The 18,894-nt window shown below is 34.0% G+C and overlaps 1 protein-coding gene across 1 annotated transcript; it reads right to left on the bottom strand.

Annotated features, from left to right (window-relative positions):
• Nucleotides 1-594: 594 nt before the first annotated feature.
• Nucleotides 595-18,267, bottom strand: AQP4 (aquaporin 4). Its single transcript, XM_072411286.1, has 5 exons — nucleotides 18,174-18,267; nucleotides 6,665-7,079; nucleotides 5,706-5,870; nucleotides 4,217-4,297; nucleotides 595-3,115 (listed from the first exon to the last, which is right to left on the bottom strand). The coding sequence occupies exons 1-5, from the start codon at nucleotides 18,203-18,205 to the stop codon at nucleotides 2,852-2,854; spliced, it is 957 nt and encodes a 318-aa protein (XP_072267387.1). The 5' UTR covers nucleotides 18,206-18,267; the 3' UTR covers nucleotides 595-2,851.
• Nucleotides 18,268-18,894: the final 627 nt, after the last annotated feature.

The following is an 18,894-nucleotide window of genomic DNA, read 5'->3' as shown; positions in this document are numbered from 1 at the left end:
ATGGGGGTCACTGCAGACACAGGGGAACACTGGAACAGCACAATGGAACAAACAAGGAAACAACAGACTGTGCAGCAAGGGGTTAACACAGGACCTGGACTGAGAAAGCACTCAGTTAATAAACAGGTGTATAGGAAATGCTCAGGAGAGCTAGGGGGCTCAGCACTAGTGGAGATGGCACTGTGTCCTCAAATAACATGTATAATGTGTAAAATAAACTCTTTATTAATGGCAAGCATTGGTTATACACTTTGCATGAGGAAACAGTGTCATCTACTTGTGTGACCCAAGTATAAACAAAGATATTTTAATGGCATTTTCAGGGCCTAAAAATGTTGGTTTATACTTGAGTATATATGGTTCATGGGCAATGTAGAGATGCGAGATTGTACGTTTTTTGTACTGTATAGTATACCAGACTATAATTCTACTTTAGTGAAAATAAAGTAAAAAAGCAACAGGGTTAGACTACCTTTAGAGACCCTATTAGACCAACTGACCATATTTTCTACAGCAGGTGAGTCCATAGTATGTAATACATTTGATGTCTATGTCAAGGTAAAATTAGTTCAAATAACCAAAGCCACACAAATACCGTGTTTTACTTTTATTGAATACATTTACTGTAGTATGTAATCAAGTTAAATATCTACATGCATTTATTTAAATACAAAAATGTATTTTTTACTGTCAAATTCTCACACAATTATGTTTAACAGGTGAAAATCAAAACTGAAGTTGCATACTAAATCATAATATATACATATTATATGCAATCAGTAAAATACTTGTTTTTTTATTGAACTTTCACACTCAACTATTTAATTAGTGACAATATTTAGTTCAAGGGCTTTACAATGACCTCACAATGTTGATGACCATATTTTTGCACATTTTTTACTCAGATTTATATCAAAATACATTTCTTTCACTTAATCCTAATTGCATGCTTCAAATACATGATCAATGGGACAAAGTCAGTATTTGTTGCATTCCTGATAAATTGGGATCACTCCCAATTATCATCTCCAGTCTTGGAGAGCTTTAATAAACCAGGCTCAATGTACTTCAATCTGGACAGACAAAAGGAGCATCCATAAGTGTTCCTAGATAAAAGCATCTACATCTGTAACATATTTCACTGCAACTTTTTCAAGCAAATAGGTGGTGGTGCCATGTGCATTTATCACTGGCTTTAAATCAAGGCATTACTGGACATTGGGCACACCTTGAACATGTCAGTACATCAACAATTTGAACGAAAATCCATGATCATCAAATACATTACACTGAGATGCACAAACAGGTACTGTTTTGTAACTACAAGTTACATAGCCTATTAAATTTACATTTATCAAACAATTTCAACCAAATAGAACAAAATATGTTATAAAGTTTTATTCAAAAATTATGTACATAAAAATGGACATAAGAACAACATAACAGCTACCAGCCACAACTTAACAGTGATTTATATATATATATATATATATATATATATACGGTAAATATATGTATATATATACAGACACATTAGGTTCCTGTTTCTTTTTTCCAGCACTACCCAAAAAGAAAAACTATTCTATTCTAAACGCAAGAAGTTTACAGGAGAACCTCCTAGCTTGCCTAAGGACTTCATACCAAGATATAATGAGAACATTGGTCCCTAGATAGCAGATTATTCCTATGTGTTAACGGCCAGCAGGGTTATTAGAAACAAGGACAAGCTTTAGAAGCGGTGTCTGACCATTTGTGGCTGTGGTATCCTGGTTGTCCTCTACCCTACTTGTATTATTCAAACAAATTGTTTGTTCATGATTAGTTTACAAAGTAACTAGTGTGCATCTTTTGTCTTAGTACACAAAGAGCCCACCCTAAAAAATCAAATGACCTATTTTTTATTATAATACTATTTACTATTGTACTGTTAAAAGGTCAATTGCTGTTCCACCCTGAGTAAGTCTTAAAAAACTCTACTTTGCCTTTTTTCTTAGGGTCTCCACAGTATCTAAACATGCATATTAGGCCAACCTAATTCTGCATTTATGTGAAGACCTTTTGTTATAGAGACTCATGTATATAGATAGCCAATGACAGTCCATTTACAGATAACCAGAATAGGGTTCTATTTTTTTAGTGTAATCTGGACTTTTTTGCACCGTCTTGATAAATTGCTACAGCCGTTCAACAGATCAAACTAAAGGAAAAGATACATGGTCAGAAAAAGATAGAAAGGTGCTTAAAGATTTTCTTTTCATCCTGAAGCCATTTGCTGTTTTTCATTTTGTTTCTTTACCTCTAAACTACTTTTTCAAAAGTTTATACCAGCAAACAAATCTTTAAAACAATAGGTATTTTATTTAACAGAAGAAAAATACAATAATTTTATAAATATATAATTTATGCTTAATTTTGAATTTGCTCATCTGCTGCTACAATCCTTCTGGATAGATTAAATGGGGGCATGTCTTAATCAGTGCTGACAACAGCCAATTATACGCCAGAGGAAAAACCATTTGTTTGAATTTGCCAGTGGGTGTTTTAAACTAATGTGTACTGTCAATCTAGATGCTAAACGGGCAGATTTTAGGCTCAGTATTGACTTCTTGTTAAATTAAGGATCATTCTTATTTACCTTAGATCTGCCAAATGGATTTTCTCTGAAGATCATGTGTAAATATTTTTATTGTGTATATACATTGTGTGTTTAAATTCTTTTAGGTGGTATGCTTATCAGGTTATTATGACATTTTACAAAATAGCTGCTTTATAATATATCAGTTTCTTTGATTGGAAGAATTGGCGATGGTGGTGTGGATGGCATTTCTCTCGCTGCAGAACCCAGTGCTAGTCATACAGAAGATAATACTTCACCAGACGGATCTTTTCCTTTTTTCTCACCCAAGACATGAACAATGCCTGGTTTTAGTAACAGATCATCTGATTCAATTTGACTTTTACTTTCTTCTACTTCACTGTATTTGCCTTTGGTTTGTTGAGATGCTTTACTTAAGACTTCCTTTAGGCGATTTTTAATTTCAACATCTGGACAGAAGACGTATTCATAAAGGCATCCTCCAAGAACAGCACCAACAACTGGCCCAACCCAGTAGACCTGAAATATCAATAACACAGATAGTCACATTTGAGCTGGTATTTTAACAATGTGATATGGTTGCTTTTAACCACAAATCAACAAAAACATTTTCTGAACCCCCTACTAACACAGGCTGAATATACACACATATACACATACACACAGATGCAAGCACACTTGCAGCCTTATTTTTAAGTGTATTCACTTGGATTAAGTACACATACACAATAAATCACACATAGTTACAGTACTTCTACACATAACAATACAAATACCCACATGCATACACTGAGGTACATTTACTAAAAGTGCAAAGGCTATTCAGGTGTAGGCTCACTTTGCAGAGAGAACATTGGTAAGAGTGAGCTATGTTTATCTGTTAGAGGATAGAAGCAAGTGAGCTATGTTTACTTTAAATACCAACTAATGCACCATAAAAAATATTTTTTTAATTTGCACTTTACCTTGTCACAAAAGACTATGTTCCTGGTGATCTTGCTACAAGAGGCAGAGGCAGTCACTTTTTTAAGGACTGTCTTGTTCCCAGAGACTGTCATATTAAATGCTCTATTAAATGTGTACTGATAAACACTTCTTCCCCAGGACATTTAATCGATCCATATCATTTAGGAGAAGAGGAGATAATGTTCTACAATTACCAGCCTCATCATTATCATTTTGTACTGGGCATATGACAAAATTGCTATATGAAAATGTCCATACACCACATAAATGTCCATATCATATGATAGCATATAATACTTTAGGGCCTAATATGTCATTATCTTTTGTGGCTACTTGGAGACAATTACTTCAGTTTGAGTTGCATGATGATGTGAAATACGTGTGTACATAGTTACTGATTACCACTATCAAATCTGCCAGTTCTGTTAAAAATCCGTCCATGGTGAACATATGTTGTGTAACCATGTAAAGGAATTGAACTGGTCATGTACCAAGTTTTTGCTCAGAGATTACATGCTATGTTTAAATAAATATTATATGCAAAAGAAAACTCCCAAAAAAATACATATTTTTAATAACAATATGTCTTGAAAACCCATATATTTTATTAGAATTTAAACAAATGCATTTTAAAGCATATTTAATAAGTTTTACCCAGTGATTTTCCCATTTGTTCATAATAACAGCTGGGCCAAATGATCTCGCTGGATTCATGCTGGCTCCTGTGTAGTTGATCTATTAAAAGAAATAAACATACTGCATATGATGTAGCTAAATATAAAAACTTGAATGAATAATGAATGTTTGACATTCCAGGTTATATAGCTTGGCACTATATAGAGATACTACTATATAGAGATAGAATACTAATATGTAGATTTGGCACTATGCAGTGTAAGCAACTCCCTACCTGAACACTGTCAGTATGGAAATGTAAGGAAAAGGAAAAGGTGCACAGACTTCTTCCTGTTTTTCAAATAGTCATGCCAAACCCCACTCACAAAAAAATATGTGTTGATAGAACACAAAAAAAGAAATAGAAAGGTGAAGCAGTTTTTTTTTTCATCAATTGGCAAAGTGGCTTGTATTAGTTATTACAAGTCCATAGATACAGTAGAAAAAGTAAACATCAAACAATGCGTACATCCAACACAATTTGTTGAAATGGGTCCAATCCCATTTTTATGTCTGGGGTATATGACCATCTGCTATACATAGGAGTCCCTAAGTACATCCCTTAGTCAAAGAAAAAAAGCACATAACGTCACTAATCCCGACGCGTCTTTACCCCTTCTTCAAGGATATATTTGAAAATGCTTAAGCTATAAACAGGGAAAGAATAAAAGTGAATAAATGTATATACACCAAAACCTCAGTAAAATCTGTTGGCATTTCTGGGCAGTGTCCCCTCTGAAATGGGCTTTTTTTATTTGGCCAAATTTTCATTCAGATGCTTTTGAATCCCCATACATAACTCTACTTATTGAGTCCTAAAACTAAGACTCATTCTGCCACGTCTTGGCCATTTATCAGAAAAGCACAGAGGTCAAAAATGGAAATACTAAACCTTCCCCAGGAATCTGAATAAAAAAATTGCTGAATCGCGACTAAATTTACAGGCAAACAATTAATAAATAGACCCCAAAGAGCAATATGTTAATAAAAGAGATGAACCACAGGAGTGTGAATATTTTAAATACAACTCAAAGGTGGATCTAGTTTCAAAACTTTACTGCTTCGCTGGGGAAATTATATTCACAAATGTTGGGTGGTGCGTAGATTCAGTGCTTTTTATTTCCGGTCTGGCACCAATAAGAATCTGTAAATGCCCAAAGAAGCAATACATACATACATAAATATGTATGTACATAGACAAAATCTGTCTGTTGCAATACATTAATGGCAATCTATTAATTTAATTTACTGTCAGAACACCACAATGGACCAAAGACCAGACACAAACCTGTCTTCTATATGCAAGGCATCTTAATGCACAGTAGTTTATTCCATGCACTTATAACTGCAATGCATAGGAGTGCGCTCTAAAACAGTCTGTATAATTTTCGATTCCCAATAGTTTAACTGTGTTAAAAAGGAAGAAGTATTTATAATACATCTGTAGTAGTTTTTTTTTTATACTTACAGCAAATAGATGACCTATTGCTACAGAAAATCCAATTGCTAGTGCTACAGATCCAGTGATATCATTGCGCTTTGAATCACAACTTGCACAAATAGTAAAAAGCAACTGGAAAGTAATTATCAATTCAACCAGAAGTCCGTGACCAGGAGAAAGCTTTGGATTCACCTATAAATGTGTAAAATAAACAATTATTGAAAATAATCAGGGTATATTTAAATAAAAGACAGTATGCAATCTCAATGATGTATTTTTTTCTTTCCCTTTTTTCTTTATTAACAAAACAGACATCATCACACCCAGAGGCTCTCTTTTATGCTGCAACATAAAGCCTATGATCGTGTCACCAAATGGTGTCAACAAAGCTCCACATTTTAATGTATAGTTATATAAAAAGTTAGACTTCAAAATTTAATTGTGGGAATTTATTAGTGGACAACATTTTATTTTCCTCCTATTGTGTGATGCTTCCCCCACCTCCTAGATTGTTAGCTCTTGTGGGCTGCAAAACATGTTGGCGCCAAAAAAAATCCTGTTTATTAATAATAATTATATTAATAATAATTCTGATGTAGGCATTCACTCCTGTACTGCCTAGCTTTGATAATCTAGGTATGCCAAAAAAAAGCAAACACACCCAGGTGATCTATTTCCATTAAACTTTGTTGCCTATTTCATACCATGGGCCTGATTTATTAAAATTTTCCACGATGGAGAGAATACACTTTCATTAGCGAAGCTGGGTGATCAAGCAAACCTGAAATGGATCTGGTTCAGGATTCAAAACATTTACTAGAAAATAGCAAATGACTTTGAAGAAATCCCTTCCAGGTTTGCTGGATCACCCAGCTTCACTGATATATCCTCTCCAGCCTCTGAGAGTTTTAAATATTTGCAATAAGAAATAAATATTTGCATTATATGAAACAAAGAAAAACAATGCAGAGAAATGTGATGATTACCTCAGTAACTCCTAAACCTCGAGCAACATCAGATGGGGTGACTGCATAGAGAATTCCAGCTCCTGCAATGGCACCCAGACACTGTGCAGCAATATAAAAGGCAGATTTTGCAATGCTGATTTTCCTCATACAAACCATTGCAATAGTAACTGCAGGGTTAATATGGCCACCACTAATGTGTCCAAAACACTGCACTAGAGTTGCAATGCTAAGCCCAAAGCAAAGGGAAATAAGGACCAAATCTGCTGGTTGAGGATTTTCCTTTTTGCTCCAATTAATAGTTGATCCAAGGCTCAGCAGAACAAAAATGAACATAGCCAGGAATTCCCCAATGACTGCCTTCCAAAAGGGCTGGGTCCACACTCCTTTACAGGCCACCATGATTGGATTGCACATGCACAGTCGTCCGCACTTGCTAAAGAAAGAAAATAAGATGCAATTTACCAATAATGCAATATAATACACAAATGCATCAATCTAAAGTGCCCTAATGCCAACCATGCATGCCTCCTATTTTCTAGCATGCACAGTGCAGTCTATAACCTTGGGTCGGCTGTTGGTAATGAACTAACTTGCATTGCATGCATTCAAGGAAGTTTTCTGACCTGACCAATCAAGATGCCCGAAGATCCTGAACCCAGAATAGCACAAGTAGTAGATGCCAGTGTTTGCGATGGAACAAGAAGTGAGTGTACTAAAATAATTGGAAACAGGCAGGTAAGTTCATTTTGTTGCTAGTCCTTTCTGGAATAAACAACCTGCCTGTTTGTGATAGTTTTATTTTTACAACATAGTTCTGCTTTAGGGATGTTTGTTCACACATTGTACCTATTTTAAAGAAGCATGTTGACCCACAAACCCAAAAGGTTTCTGGGTCATCAACAGACCAGGCAAGTCAGACAAGTTATTAGTTCCAAGACAGTGTATCAGGCAATACAGAAATCAGTGGGTCAACATGAGAGCCAAGCAGCTAGCATTTTTAGAAGGAGAGGTCAGTACTGACAGTTCCCACATTTCTCTTATCACAAGTTTCTTTTAAATCTAAGAGAATTCTTTATGAACCCTGAATAATGAATAAAGGCAGAATTTTGAATTTGTAGCCTTCTACAAGAACACTTTATTCTAATGGATAGAGCACAACACAGCCAAGAAAGTTAAGTTCTACTGTTGGAAGACAAAAACTTCCCTTTTAAAATGCTCTGGGCAGTGGAAGCAGGGGAATTCAGTTTAGGGGCACCATGGAAGATTTATCACAATAATACACACAGGCATGAAATATGTACAGAACTACTGAAGAACTTCCAAGTTCTGGTTAAATATAGATGAATTTATGCTTTTTTTTAAATCTTGGACACATATCAACACTATGTTTGTACTGGCAGCACTTTGATTAATACTTCAGATACTGAAAAACTAAATATTAGACCGGAGTGTGAATCAACATGGATCCTTTCCAGCCTGTTTTTAAAGCTTTGATAAATAAATCTGTAAATGTTAATAAATAAAAAGCTTTTTACCAATGTTAATATGCTATTAGTTTGTTATCAGTTTGTTATCTGAATTTTTAGCAATCTGTCATTTATAAACTCCTACCCAAACATAATAAACTATGGTTTATCAATAAAATTGTAGGTGTTGGAATATTATTACAAAACAAACTAAACAGGGCATAGCAAAAGGCATTTTAAAATTTAAAGGTAAAACAAAAATCCAAGAAAACAAACAGTGGAAAGAAAGGCTAACAATGATGGGGTTAATCTGATGGAATGGAGCATGTTAACTTTCAAAATTAATTATCACCCATCTTTCTGAACAAAGCGGAATAAAGTGAAAATTCTCTTTACAAAAATTCCAAATCGTGTGCAAGACAAATAAAAGAAACAGGAATTTGTGCATAAATGTCTAAAAGCTAAACATTAATATCCCCTATTCAAGGCTGTTAGCCATTGAATATGTAAAAGTGCGTATATATATATATATATATATATATAGTATTATATATATAGTATTTTATATATATAAATATATATATAGTATTATGATATATTTAAATGTATATTATTCTTATATAATATAGTAATTTTATTTATACACATATATAATATAATTTTTAGTTTGCCTCGTTGATAAATGTGACAATCAGCCTAAAACGTCACCACTTTTTCAGAATGTTCAGCACTATATTTATAATGTTGTGGTCACCCACGATATGAAGTTTCTGCTAGGAATCAGATGGGTCCTAAATTTTTGATTCTTTATAAAATGCTTTTGGATTGTTTAAGTAGATTGCTTTAGGGTCGAAGTCAAGCTGTAGGCTACGACAGTGCTTCCAGAGAATATTACTAATAGTATGATGGTTGATATTGTATCTAGTGATGTGGCAATTCACATCTGCTTTGAGGCAATCAAGTCTAGGCAATAATATTGGCTGTTGATTGGTTCGGAAATATCTTCCCTTCAAGCACATAATGGTTTTCTGCCCTCCATCCACCTAGGAATGGGTACTCTTCCCCGAAAAATTCTCTGCCCCACATCTAGTAAAGAGACTCCAGTCAGATTTATTGATTGCTGGTTCCCAACAAAGCTAGTTGTACTTACCATGCCAATAACACACCAAACGCAGCACACAAGTTTTGCCATAGTGATGCTTCTTTTTAATCTTTGGCCACCTTTTTTTTATTGAAAACCGTTCTTGGAGATCCCTGAATCTTTATCAGAACCACTTTGTTACCTAGTCCATTGTTTTTAGCACAAATCTATATGAGCTCTCCAACCAGCCAAGCAGCCCCCTACATATTAAGCCTGATTTTTTTAAAGCTCTGCAAAACTGGAGAGGATACACTTTCATCAGTAAAGTTGGGTGATCCAGCAAATCTGAAAATGGATCTGGTCCAGGATTGAAAAAACATTTGCTGGCAAATAGCAAATGACTTCAAAGAAATTAATTTCAGGTTTGCTGGATCACCCAGCTTCACGGATGAAAGTATATTTCTCCAGCCTTGGAGAGCTTTCATAAATCAGGCCCAATATGTACACTGCTCAAGGTCGCTCGAAGAGCAGATAATAAATGGGAGCATCCCACTTCCATGCTGTATCAGAGTCTGTCCTTGTGGTAATTCTGCTGTAATATGGAGTATTCTGTTGTGTATTACATTTCTAATTATATTTGGATTTACCAAAGTGCCCATGAACTCTACAATTTTAAAATTAACAGAAGGTGATGCATAATCCCTCATATAATCATATTTGTTTAATTTCCTTTTGTTTGGGAGGAAACTTTAATGGATCTGCAAGATTACATATCCCAAGGCTGTTTGACTTTGTCATTTGATTTGTTGAAATGTTTTTAATGGTTTGATTATCCCTTAAATTTAAGATGTATTTGCAAAGGTTTATAGCGGCCTTAACACATCAATAATACTTTGCAAATGCTTTTCAATTTCCGGTCACGTTTAGAGTCACAATTTATTTACTATTATGTATTAGTATATAGTAAATTTTAGTAAATTGTTATAAATCTGTTCTGGAACATCAGTCTATGCAATGGTATGTTTTCAAACACTGATTTACTTCATTTAATACTAACATTTATAAAAGTCCTAGGTGCATAATTGGTGGATTAGTGCATTACAGTATAAAAATGGACAGTCGGCCTGTATTTTTGTATTGTATAGTCATTTTTACTGATGAAGTAATTGCAACCCAAAATTAAAGAAAGAAAAGGCTTTGTTTTGGGAACAATGGTCTTGGGCCCTTGTGCTGAACTGACTTAGGCCCCCTGCTGAATTAACTTAGGGCCATTGTGAGGGCCCCTGCTGGCTGAGTAGACTCCAGGGCCCTTGAGCAGCAGCACAATTTGCCCCTCCCTAGGGTCGTCCCTGCTCAGGAAAGCTGTTACATGAGTGTATATTATAAAAACTGTCTACCTAACTGAAACAAGTACTGCAAAATGAAGAGTGTACAATGATTGGTTGGTAAATGCTACTACTGACTGTTCTTCTGAAACACACTTTGGTGAATCGTTTTGCTGATATGTCTTCATATTCACTCAAAAACAGCAAACAGCAGGACATATATACACATAGATCAGTAGAGAATATGCGTCATCTATGAGGATCTTTAAACATCCTGTATCATTCAAATGATTTTTTATGGTTGAAGTATTGTACAATTTTGCTCCACAAAAAAATATTTTTGTGAATAATTGGCTGACTGTCTAATTTTGTCATTTTGGATAAATGTGTGGAGATCAATGGTAATGGAAAGTGATTGGGGCTAAAAATTCTTCAACACTGACGTTACTTATAACTTGTAATACATGTACAGACAGCTTTTGTTTGTGTTTTAAAGTGTTTATTAAGGCGTTTTGAATCAGGCCATGTGGCAAAGTTGAGGTAGAATCATAGAAAACACTCATAAACAAACAAAAACAAAGAATAAAACCTGGCACAAATGTTTTAAATTAGCCCTAGACATTCATTCATTTTGTTGGGTGCATTGGGGTTTTTATGGGTATTTTAAGACTGTCTAACTGCTTGCATCTCATTAATAAAAGGTTAAAAAAATTCTAGCGTGAACTGGCCTATTGGCTGGGTAAACAGTCCATGTAGACCTAGCCTTGGGTTGGTGTTATCCTATATATTGGATTTATATTTCCTATATTATGATTTTTTTTGTTATTAGGGGTAGTTATTTTTAGCTATGTATCATATAGTAACAGTCTAGAATAAAGATCAAGGAAGCTGTTTAAATGTATCAAACTTGTATGTAGCATTGTGGCAGTTATAGAAGTGAGGGCGTTCACTACAATACGGTGTGTTTGGATGTATTTATTGATTTACATTTACAAGGGCCTGGGGGTGGCATATTTTTGTGGTGGGACATAAAGGACCTGATTTATTAAAGCTCTCCAAGGCTGAAATATATTAAATTGTAACATTTTTATTTCAGGATATATTTACTAACACATCACAGTGTATGTAGATGCATATTTCTGAATTCTGTAGCTAGTAATCTGTACCAGGATTCAAATCATATTATGTGTCATAGCAAAAATTTATCATTAGAGGGCGCTTTAGGTCTAAATATTAAAAGAACATTTACAACTGTAACCATTATATATATATATAAACTACAGAAACATACAAAACTGCAACACTTGAACATATACTTTATATATTTTTAGTCCATAAAGAAGACTTTGTCAAGTAAAAATACAAATATGTGAATATGTGAAGCCATATAATTGTATGCACCTGTGAAACATTGAAAACAATGATACTAAAAAGTGTTAAATAGCTGATACTTTAGAAACCTTTTCAGCTCATCACTTTTAGAGTTAACCTCAATAACAACCTCAGAAATATTCCTCTTATCCACACGTGTATGATAATACCCAATATGTGCTGAGTATTCACAAGCACACCATACATGTGTGTTTTTATTTGTATGAGTATGTGGGGAGGAAGGGGAGCTCTTAAGTGTTCTTGCTATTTTTTTTTCTTTTACATGATAAGTTTTTTTTAAACACTCCTTTATATTTTTTTTTACTGAACTGTTTTTATATTACAAAGGTGCTGACATGTCTCCTATGTAATAGCATTGGAGAGATGACAGGTTCTCTTTAATAAGAGGGTTAACGCAGATCTTATGTTCTTCAAGTAAATACAATTCAATGTGTGAGTTGTATTATTTATAATGTGAAGACTTACAATATGACTATTCTTGTGTGCGTTTATTATTATTTTATTTTCTAAGCTCTATTGCTGAATAAGTTGCTGCAAAAATGCTATAAATGTGCTATACACATTTACCTGTGTTTCTTGGAGATAGAATAATAGTCATCAGCTCTGCCATAAACAATGTAGAAAAGTCAATGCTGAGTTTATTTATACCAAAATTATCACCTTGAAAGGTAATTATCCTGTTTTTAGTGCATGTGGTGAACATTTACATTGCAAAGAGTTTCCAATCACATGCAAGGAAATGGGAAAAAAAGAAAAAGATTTTTGCTTGTACATGATTAGATGATTCATGTCAGCTCAGCTTTAACTAAAATTCAATAAGCAAGGAAAATATTCTTTTTACTAAGTGAACAGTGCAAATAAAGTAAAAGAAGATTGAAAAATATTCTCCAATCTCATCCAAGAATGCAATATGGTAGTTTTTATTCTCTAATTTAATGTTTGAATCATGTGCCAGGTTACTCCCTTTTTGTAACAGCCTTAAAATCAGTTACCTGTAAATACCATTGGAAGCAAACCTTATGTTTAGGCAAAATTGTGTTTTTGGAAGTTGCACTGCAGATGATTGTGAAATTGAAGTGGACTTATCTTTGCTGTGCTAAGTAAACATTCTATTCTTCTTTATTAAATACACTTGACAGAGTCATTTTTTAAAAGTGTTTGTACACCGTAACAGTGAATTCCTCTTATTTGATCCCCTTTATGTCTAATAATACACCAGAGTGTTTTCTAAAATCTGTTCAATAGGCAAAAATCTAAATATCTTTTGATCTGTAATTTATTTAGTATTATTGCAGCTCTGTAACCAATTATGCACCATTAGTTTTCAATGCAAGCAGTAAGTACAGGAGTTCTTGCAGTCTAATATACAATCTGTATAGCAGAGTTCAGAGAGGGGGAGAGTCAGGTATGCTGCAAGTACAGATCATGGTGATAGTAGAAGTAAGCAAAGTGATATGTTTACAGACAGATTAGGGAATCAGCATTCTCCTGTTATTGTCAAGGTGGGGTGGGGGCTATAAGTGAAACTGCAGCAAAGGTAAACCAGGTATTCCAGGTAGATCCCTTACTATGCTGTTCAAAAGCGATGTATACATCACAGAAATAGACAGACAAAAATATAATATTTTAAAAAGATTTAACAGCATTTAAAAAAACGTTTGCAGTGGTGTGCAGCTGTTTATGTAGATATCAGCTTTACATTATTTATACTTTCACACTGCAGACATGACTTTTGGCAGCAGCTATCTCATTGTCTAATAACCATGTCAAAGTGACCAGGAAGAACATCAACCAGGGAAATGGTGTTTGCTAGATAATGAACAGCAGGTACCTTATGGTGTTCAGGTAGGAATTTAATACATTTTAAATGGTATAAAAATATGTTTTTTGGTAACTGAGACACAATAGACGGGCCCTGCTATTGTATAGTGGGAACTTCAAAACATAATCAGTGGGTGATCCCAGTTTGTGCCTTTGTACTGTGACTATTAAAGTGTTTGTGATTTAATATTTCAACTTAAAAGCTTTGGGAATATTTTTGGAAAACAGCTGTTGAAGGAATACTGCTGCAAAAAACATCCTTGGACATATATGTAAACTTCATAAACAATGTCAGTTTTGTTTCACAGTAACCCACCTACCAATAATAGTAGAGGGAGAATAAAGGTTTTAGTCTGATAAGTTGGTAGATGGTTGGTGGTGTACAACCCCCTAAATAAAAAGGTATACTACTGTGTTTTTAACACCTTGCCATAACAAGAAACCTGTTAGACTATAAATACATACACAGCAATTGTTTATTATTATTATTCTTATTCTGCATACAATGAGTGAGTCATTTATCTTTATTTTCACCTTTTAGTACTATTGTGTACATAGTTACTGTGGTATTTGTTTGGTATTAGGAAAGACAGTGGTATTTTCAAGTGTACTGTCCAGGGAGGAAGGTAATGACAGTCTCAGAGGTACTATACTATTCCTATAAATACATTTTTTTAAATCTGGTTTAATTCTTAAAACAAAAACGTTTCTCCAATTTACGCCTATAATGTGTAATATATAGTGATATATGATATCTATTATTAATTTATTTAGAAAAAAAATTGTAACAGATCAAATCAAAGACACCAAAGAATTTCTACTAATTTGCAAAAGATTTTACTTGCGATATAAGGTTTTGGTAAATTTATCAAACTTATTTAGAGAGCTGGTATGAGATAAAAGGACTAAAAGCTGCATTACAAGTATTTTGTTTTTAAAATTATTTACCTGGCTGTAACTGGCTTCAGTGTCTATTCAGCAAATGGCTCCTGTCACACTTTTGGATTGCAGTTTTATTATGGACATTGGTCTGGGGGAAGGATTTTATAAAATATACTGGTCATGCTCCGCCCACCCAGCAAAATCCACTAAATGGTGGGTAGATGTAATGTATCTATGTATGAGAGATATGGGGTGTGTCAGTTGTATTGTTCTAACCCCAACAGCTTCTCCACATAGCCATAGATATTCTCTTGCTGCACTGAATGCTCTGTTAGTAGGGATATACACAGTAAATTATATTTCACAGATAAAAAGTATATTTTATAGCATATACTAGCAGTATATTTTATAGCATAATTAGGAATTAAAAATATATATGTATTGGGATGACTATTGATCAGCTTGAAGGGGATAATACATGTCCTTACATAATAATGTTTTTACTTAATAAACAATGATTTGACTTGCAAACTGTTTTTTCAATAAACTTGGTTCACAAAAATGTTTACACATCAGACATTAAATACATACAGCTTGCTATTTTGTGTGTGCTAAATTAATAAACATTTTTAGTAGTAGTAGTTGAAATTAACTGCTGACAAGTGAGATGGTGCTTTTATTTTACAAAGCGTTTTTGTGCCAACAAAGCTGGATCAATGGTATTTTTCATTATATGCTTTTTTACAGACATAGCTGCAACAACCAATTTCAAACATCATACTGTGACTGCTAGTTTTGCCACTAGGTGGTGGTGTTATGTTTAATGCTTATAATGTAATTTTTTATTGTGGAATTTTATAGCTGATATTATTTCTTGTCTTTGTGTCCTTGTTATTGCCACTATGAATATTTATGTATGCTCATCATGAGATATATGTCATATGCTTTTGTATGCAATGTGAAAAAGTTTAAATAGGAAAAAGGTATTGTACTTCCTTTAAAATTTTCCCTGTTGCTGCGGATATTTCAAATTGTATTCTATTTGATATAATTGTACCCAGTTTGTTAGGTAATGCAGAATACTTGTGATTACCCTGGTTACTGACATTTGTAAACCTGAATCAAAGAAAGTCCAGCAATCAACCCCCAGGAACCCTGTCTTACCAATATTAATTTTATTTACACATTCTCTGGTATTCAGATGTGTGATATACTGTGTTTGGACAGGACTGTTTGCATCGAAATGAGTTTGCTATCAAACTAAATTGTCAGGAACATGCTTGACATTGCAATGGTTGCTACATGTGAAACTTACAAAGTAGTCCAATAGACTTTCCATTAATTAAAATTACATGTAAATAGAAGCATTTGTTAGGTTTAAAAGTTCTGTTTAGAAAAGTTTTGTTTATAATAGTATTTGCCCAATAAATTCTCAAGCTTTGCTTCCTTCTTTGCATTGTTACACAACGTTTGTGTTCTTCTCACAAGTCCCCTATTGAAAACAGTACATTCCCTATGTGGCTGATATTTTACTTCAAGAAGAGACAGTATTAGTGTACTTTCAGTCATCAATGCTTTGGTTTACCCCATGCATATTTTGTTGTATGTGATGTGAGGTGAAATGTTATTGACTGCCTAATGTCATTGAAGCAATATGGTGTAACTAACCCCTACTGGATTCCCCTTTGGCATATGGAAGAATGAATTGGGAAACCATTATGTACTGGATGCCAAAGGGTGGGGTGGAGGTCCATGCTATGGTCACAACATAAAGGGTTAACTGCATTCATTTTGTGTGGAGTTCCTCATTAAGTTGTTTTGAGGATTATTCCATTACTAGTATGTTTCCTTCAAATGACAATCTTGTGGAATAACTGGAAAAACAAACATTGTAGAGTGAAATCAGCCCAATGCTGCAACCTGCGTCCATTTGTGTCTTATGGAAGACATTATTGTATGTTTATTGTGCAATACCTATGTACAAAAGACAATAAACCACGGCCTTACGGGCTTATAGAGTCAGAGCAAACTGTATACATGAGATTTCAGGCCATATGAAAATAAATATCCATCCTTATAAGATATAATTGTATCAGACATAAATAATTGTTTTGTTTTTTTGTTTTAGTGAAACAATGTAGGCCTGCATTGCTGAAACATGCACTAAGACAAATTATTTACTGCATGTATTGTAACATGTGTTTTTAAACATTGTTTGATGTTTCCAATTGTGAAGTAATACAGTGGCATGCAATGCAGCCAAGATATTCTGCGACAAAGTATTGTGCGCTGTATTATGATGTCATGTGACGTGTGAATTGTGGGCTTTTCAATTGTTTGAAGTGTTGCAAGGAATTGGGTGCCTTAATACAAATCATGTTAATGCATTTGTATTAAAGTAATTGCAACAGTCCATCAGAGGGCCTTTGTATAGTTTTCTTTTAGCACTTTACTTAATTGCTAAAAAAGCAGCAAGCACATTCATAAAAATATCATGCATGTCATTAGTCCGGATAGGTGACTCTAGGATGAAGTCAGATCATGGATCATATTACAGGCATCTAATATAAAATGTAATATTTATGTTTTAAGGATTGCATTGTGTGGTACTGTGATTTGATATAGTGCTGGTTTATTTATCTCACCTATGTAAAAGTGCTATATTGATAGTATGCTTTATTCAACAGAACATATATAGTATAAAAGGTATACCTGAGTTGGGTTCAGTCATGTACCATTCTGTGTTAATATCATGGAAGATCCAACTATATTTGCATGAACAGGAGCTTATTTAAATATCATAGATCATTTACTTGTTCCGATTGAATTACACAATACCGCTTTAGGGTCTACTTATAAAGCAGTGAATTAGACATTTCCTGAAACATTTCCTGGTGGATAATCAATCACTGCCATTGAAACACATGGACCTGGAAGATTCTCAACCAGGGAATGTTTCTGGGAATGTCAGTCTGAATGATCTGCTTTCACAACTTGCACATGCTGGGGCACTATGGAGAATTATGTTTGCCCTCTTTACCTGAAAATGCTAATTGCTTGACTGCCATGCTGATCCAATGAGGTGCTCTGACTTTTCCCTGACTTCCTTGAGCTGAGTCAGGCAACTAACATTTTCAGACAGTTTCTGTAGACTGTCCCTTAAAACTATTTAAAAACAAAATTATCCCAATAAAAAATGGTGTATAAATAGTAAAAAAAGAAAATGGTAAAATTTCAGCAAACCAATCTCTGAAGAAATCTAAATAGTGGTAACACAAAATCTGAATAGCTGTTATAAGTTACTGCATTTAGCGCATTGTTGTTTTATACATCTTTACTGAATGCCAATATTAATTTTTAAGTTATGATAGATGCTTTAGATAGTAAGAATACAATCCATTTATAATAGGAATACATAGAATGAATGCCTTTGATTTATTTTTTTTACCTGTGTTTAGAAATCTCCAATGTCTGCTATCTAAATAAAAGCCATCTGTCCCTCACAAATGGAAAATGATGATGCACTACTTGTAAAAGCTAACACAATGTAAAGCACTTACCCTCTAACGGTTGACTCAGGTCTGTCACTCATTCCTCCTTAGGATAGAATGAAATGTTCTAATAGTCCACACCAGAAGAACACAAGGAGTCAGATTTCAGCAAGTTGTCTGATTGGGTTTTGCAGGAGTAGGGGTGGAAATGGATATGTGCTCCAGGTGTGATGTCACTGATATACTGATGCCAAATTATATCTGATCACAGGAATACATTTAGAATCGCCTTGTCAGCTCATTTTTAAAGTTTATTATATAGATGGAAAAATTGTAATAAAAAGTGCACACAATAATCCGGAAATTCTTTAATATTAAGTTGCTTGTACCGAACATTGTTCTATTTAAATGTTTTGTGTCTGCTATTATCAAAGCCCTCTTAATGGGTATTGCATGAGCCACAAAAATAGACATTATCTGCTGTCTTACTGACAAAGCATCTAGTTTCTTTACTAAAGCATTGTAGTGCCTTTCATTTTTTTATTGGCCACATGTTTGTATATAGAGAACATCCAACCTAAACAAAAAAAAACCTCTTTCAATAAAAATGTATATTAAAAAAACTGACTTCAAATACATTCCTGTATGCCTAAAAAGAATTTAAGCAGAACTAAATCTTAAACACTCATCTATCCCTGTTCCATCCCAGGGTACACCTGTTTTTTTTCTTTTCTTCATGTGACCTTTGTTCAACTTGATTGGCCTTGCCGAGATGATGTAATTCCTATGC

Source organism: Pyxicephalus adspersus, chromosome 5, assembly GCF_032062135.1.
Source record: "Pyxicephalus adspersus chromosome 5, UCB_Pads_2.0, whole genome shotgun sequence".
Classification (NCBI taxonomy): Eukaryota; Metazoa; Chordata; class Amphibia; order Anura; family Pyxicephalidae; genus Pyxicephalus; species Pyxicephalus adspersus.
This window is presented reverse-complemented; position numbering and strand designations above follow the sequence as displayed.

Coding starts and splice junctions, on each gene's coding strand:
- AQP4 (XM_072411286.1), bottom strand. CDS start 18,205: ATGAGTGACAGACCTGAGTCAACCGTTAGAGG. Junction 7,080..18,173: donor CCTGAGTCAACCGTTAGAGG/GTAAGTGCTTTA, acceptor TTCTTTCTTTAG/CAAGTGCGGACGACTGTGCA. Junction 3,116..4,216: donor ACAAATGGGAAAATCACTGG/GTAAAACTTATT, acceptor TTGATATTTCAG/GTCTACTGGGTTGGGCCAGT.